Source organism: Loa loa (genome assembly GCF_000183805.2).
Source record: "Loa loa unplaced genomic scaffold supercont3.178, whole genome shotgun sequence".
Taxonomy (NCBI): domain Eukaryota; kingdom Metazoa; phylum Nematoda; class Chromadorea; order Rhabditida; family Onchocercidae; genus Loa; species Loa loa.
Genome location: NW_018108358.1, coordinates 53,019 through 57,438, shown reverse-complemented (window position 1 = coordinate 57,438; position 4,420 = coordinate 53,019). Strand labels below are relative to the sequence as shown.

Here is a 4,420-nt window from a genome sequence, read left to right as displayed (position 1 = left end):
ACATAATTTTATAAGGTTTAATAATTCAGATGTAATTATGAAGACTTTACTCGATCCTTCCCAGTCTTTCCAGTTCCCATGAACACATTTTACCCGGTTCATCACATTACTGTTAATGATTTCAGTATGTTAATTCATATGCCTCTGGAATTATCTTTATCGCTTCAGTGACTTCCTTGAGTTCAGTCTTTCACTTGTCTTCTGGGAAGTAAAACGAACATTTCAAAATGGAGCCACTTTATCTAAAACAAATGCACTGAAGCTTATTAGGACCGTAAGTTCTCAGTCATAAATCTAGCCAGTATATATTATTATATCGATTCGTTTGTTTGATACTGGTGGTAGTGCAACTAAATGGTGCATGGTGTCATATGCGAACTAAAAGGCTTGCGAATTCTTAAACCATTATGTTTAATATGCTTGTTAATTCTATTTAGTTGTAATTTACTGTTTTCGAAATTACGAATATCATTTGCTGATGAACGGCATTTCTTACGAGACATAATACAAGTCAAAAAATATTTTTCATTTTTCTTTGGACAGGTTGAATCTGTGATATCATTTTTTTTTCCCGTTGTGATACGTCAATCATTAGTTGATACATTTTCGTGGACCAAATAACTCTTAATGCTATTATTACTCCCTGAGCACAGTACTATTACTATCACTGCTGTTATGTGTTCACTGAAGTTAAAATGTGTGAAAAATCATTGGTAGCGTCAACTTTTTCCATGTGTTTTTTTCATTATAGGAATGTGAAAACTTCCACATTTTTATGTGTGACAGGACACATAGTTTTAGGTATTGCGAACATCCGCGTTATCTGAAATGTAGATTTATTATATTCAGTCTCGGATAAATATGATATTATTGAGAAATCAGTGGAAGAACTTATCACTATACCTTCAATCTGTTTTTCTGAGTAGTAGTTTACACATTAGCCTATGGGACAATGATTAATCTAGTTTTTTTAGAAGTTGTGGAATGAAAAGGTATTATATTAAGTGGTCTAAACAAGACACTAACAGTAGGACGACTTCGACAGCATGGTACTCAAATTTGAATGCTAGGAACTGATATTAGAGTAATGCCATAATAGCAGTAATTGTAAAATTACAAGCAAATGAATAGTCCAAAACAAAGCAGACAAAAAGGCCTTGGAGTTTCCCGCGAAGCCTAAGCCTTAGCTTAAGAAATAAAAACTCCCATTCTGCAAGCTGCAGCGGTACAGATAATGAACGAGAAACAGTTAACATAGTCGATATATAACCGTATTATGTACAGAAATATAGGTGGGAGGAAGTTGAAGTCGTCACAGGCAAAAACAGAAAAGAACCAAGCAAATGTAGTGATTATGAAAGATTAGAAGCAGCTGGAAGAGGATAAACAGTATATTTGTTCCATGAGCTCAAAACAGGAAATGATATAGCGTTTTATGTAGATAGGATACCGATTCGATTAATCTCATCTGGGCCCACTGTAGTATTTTTTAGATCAGAAAAAGCCGTAAAAGGTGAAGAAAGAACTTAAGATTACTCACTGCTCATTCTCCTAATCAATCATACCAGCTGATACAGACTGCCGTTAAAAACACAAAGAACAACGATCCATATCATGAAATTGTAGCAAATTGTTTGTAGCAGGAAAATACAATGAAGATAGTTAGTTCTGAATGCTTAACAAAGGGTGCTAAACTAATCTGAAGCATGTAGCTATCAAATTTTAAACAGTAAGTGATTGATTCGGAAGTTGAACCACTTCCCGTTTTAGCGGTAAAGTTGAACATGGTAGCAACCACAATATCATCGGTCCTAGAAATCAAAGCAAATTTCAGTGATCCGTAGATGAAACAGTTTCGTTCAAGATGTTAAGATACAATTCACCTTTTAGTTCGCAGTTAATTCTTATTATGTACACAGCAACGAAAAGGTGTTGCTAGCCAGGGGAAAAGTAGTGTAAGAGGGGTAAGAATAACGGAAAAGAAATGACAACTAATATAATTTTCTTATTCTCAACTGTACTTACCATTGCCACAAACTTCTCGTACCAAAGGACAACTAATATAATTTTCTTATTCTCAACTGTACTTACCATTGCCACAAACTTCTCGTACCAAAGCTATTTTTGAGCGTGATAGAGCTATTCGATTGCGAAAACTTTTGCGCTGAGCTGCTTCCACTGCCGTCTCATCATTCAGAACTGCTTGTATCTAAATGAAGGTCATGAAAAAGACTTAAGAATGTTGCAGAATATTTCTTGCTTATAATGACGTTTGCTTTTTACTAAATTACCTGATCGCAAGAAACGGCCAAAACGAACAAACCAAATAGCGCGCTTTCGATAGACAGGAAAACTGTATGCAATCTAAAAGTAAGTAACAGTAAGTTTTTCCACAGAATACTGAAAATATTTAAATTCTTGTAGGGGCTAACATTTTCGCATGATGTACACTTTGTCCATAAGGTCCCTTTATACCGGTAATGCTATATTCGTCGTGGTGTACCCAAGCTGTTATTATTAAACTGAAAAAAAAATAAGTCTGATGTTCAAAAAGAAAAAATTGAGTTATATGAAAAAAAAAAATGTACGCTGCATTTGTTAAAACTACGCTGTGTAAAATAACGGAAGTAAAGACAAGACGAATGTCAGCTGTTAAATTAAGTATTTTTCAGTTGGCAAGGATGTTGGAGATTTTAACAAAATGCAAAGCTACAATGCTGAAAAGTATTCAAAAAACATATCTTAGAGCATATCCTGAGGATAAGCCAACATACAATAGAAACTGAAGGAAATATTTCTGGTTGTACTCGCCAACGCAGTTATTGACCCACGGACCTTAAAACATTGAATATCGAATAAATATTTGGGAGCAAATGTGACGAAGATTTTCAACGAATGACATTATTCATTTGATATCCGTTTTTATTTCATTTATTCCCTCAATCTGAATCCGAAAAGTTTTGCATATTATTCCCAAGAAATCCTCTAAAACGAGACCCACTGAAAATTTGTTCGATATAAACGATAATCTTTTCTCAACTTGAAGTTCTCTCTTCACCAAACCAACTCAAAAATTTAAAAAATAAAATCCAAGAGCAGGCCTAAACCACTATATGCCACACATGCTACACCTTTTTCGCATCGATCTTCCAAAATTTATTATGCGTGGTAGAAAATATTATCAAGTACGAACTATACAAAAGACATCATGAATCTATTTGGTGAGGGGAAAGTAACGTGCTTAATAAAGCGTAGTTATGTGTTAAAAATATAGTCACGCCACCACTGAAAATGTACTGCTCTCAATGACAGGACGATTTGAAAGGAATGGTACTTCGTCCTTAAGCAGATTCAAGATAAAGACTGCTTACTACCCACGACTAGAAACATAAACTAACAGTGATGGTCCATTTTTCGAACACAGCGACGACAAATACGGCAATGATGTGCTCGCGGTGGTCTGTAAGATTCGCATCGAGTACAAATTGTCCAGTCCTTCCCCTCGAAAATTATCCAAATTTTATTGCGAGTTTTTATGTGGTTTCAAAATTCCTCATAATATAAGATTCAGATTTCAGCGTTAATCAAGTTAATTACACAGTGTCATTTTGTGCCTAACCTACAATCGATTATCAGTAGATTAAGCATGAACGGCCTATGACGACCGTATTTAAAAGTTGATCGAGATGTAGGATAAATGATGCTATCATGGAGGACTAAACAGGATTAAATAAGATGTATGCTTACCACAAATTTATTTTCTTCTCCTACCAACTCCAAATCAGTATCCGTACTATTAGATTCACTATCAGAAAGCAGTTTTGGAAAACGATTTTTATTACAACGTAACAATCTGCAAAAATGCAGAAAACAAAAACACAAATAGAAAACAGAAACTCGACGACTAATAACTCTTCTCCAATTAATACTGAAATTCCGCAATCCTTGACAGAAAATTCTTTTAAATAATTAAACAACAGTTTAAACTAAAAGTGAAAGTCATGGTAAAATTTCCGCATATATATATATATAGCTGTCTAATGTGAATAACTGAAGAAGAGGATCACGCTAATTTGAGATCTCAGCTTTCTTAATTTTAACAGCACCTAGACTACATGAAGACTACATACTAAAAGTCAAATAATGCGTAATTAAATCACTGGAAAGCAGTTACGAATTAACGCACCCTTTCCGACTGATAGGTACAACGCCTGGATCCGTAACCATTGCTCGCAAATGAGATGCAAATGCGAAAAACAACACTGTATTAAACATCACTGCATGCAATACACCCCATAAACTGCAACTACTAATAGAAAATATTACAAGTTATTGCTTCACAAATATTGTTTTCGGTCAGATTGTATATATATATATATATATATATATATATATATATATATATATATATATATATATA

At 34.1% G+C, this 4,420-nt stretch overlaps 1 protein-coding gene across 1 annotated transcript in view; it reads right to left on the bottom strand.

Moving 5' to 3' along the window:
* Positions 1-1,722: 1,722 nt before the first annotated feature.
* The window catches only part of LOAG_07873 (DHHC zinc finger domain-containing protein), a gene marked incomplete at both ends in the record, with an annotated part of 3,313 nt that continues 615 nt past the window's right edge, over positions 1,723-4,420 (bottom strand). Inside the window, 8 exons of the mRNA XM_020447553.1 lie at positions 1,723-1,811; positions 2,092-2,209; positions 2,292-2,364; positions 2,433-2,539; positions 2,738-2,835; positions 3,399-3,501; positions 3,748-3,853; positions 4,187-4,300. Of these exons, the coding sequence (XP_020302229.1) occupies positions 1,723-1,811; positions 2,092-2,209; positions 2,292-2,364; positions 2,433-2,539; positions 2,738-2,835; positions 3,399-3,501; positions 3,748-3,853; positions 4,187-4,300 (808 nt within the window). The remainder of the gene's footprint in view (positions 1,812-2,091; positions 2,210-2,291; positions 2,365-2,432; positions 2,540-2,737; positions 2,836-3,398; positions 3,502-3,747; positions 3,854-4,186; positions 4,301-4,420) is intronic.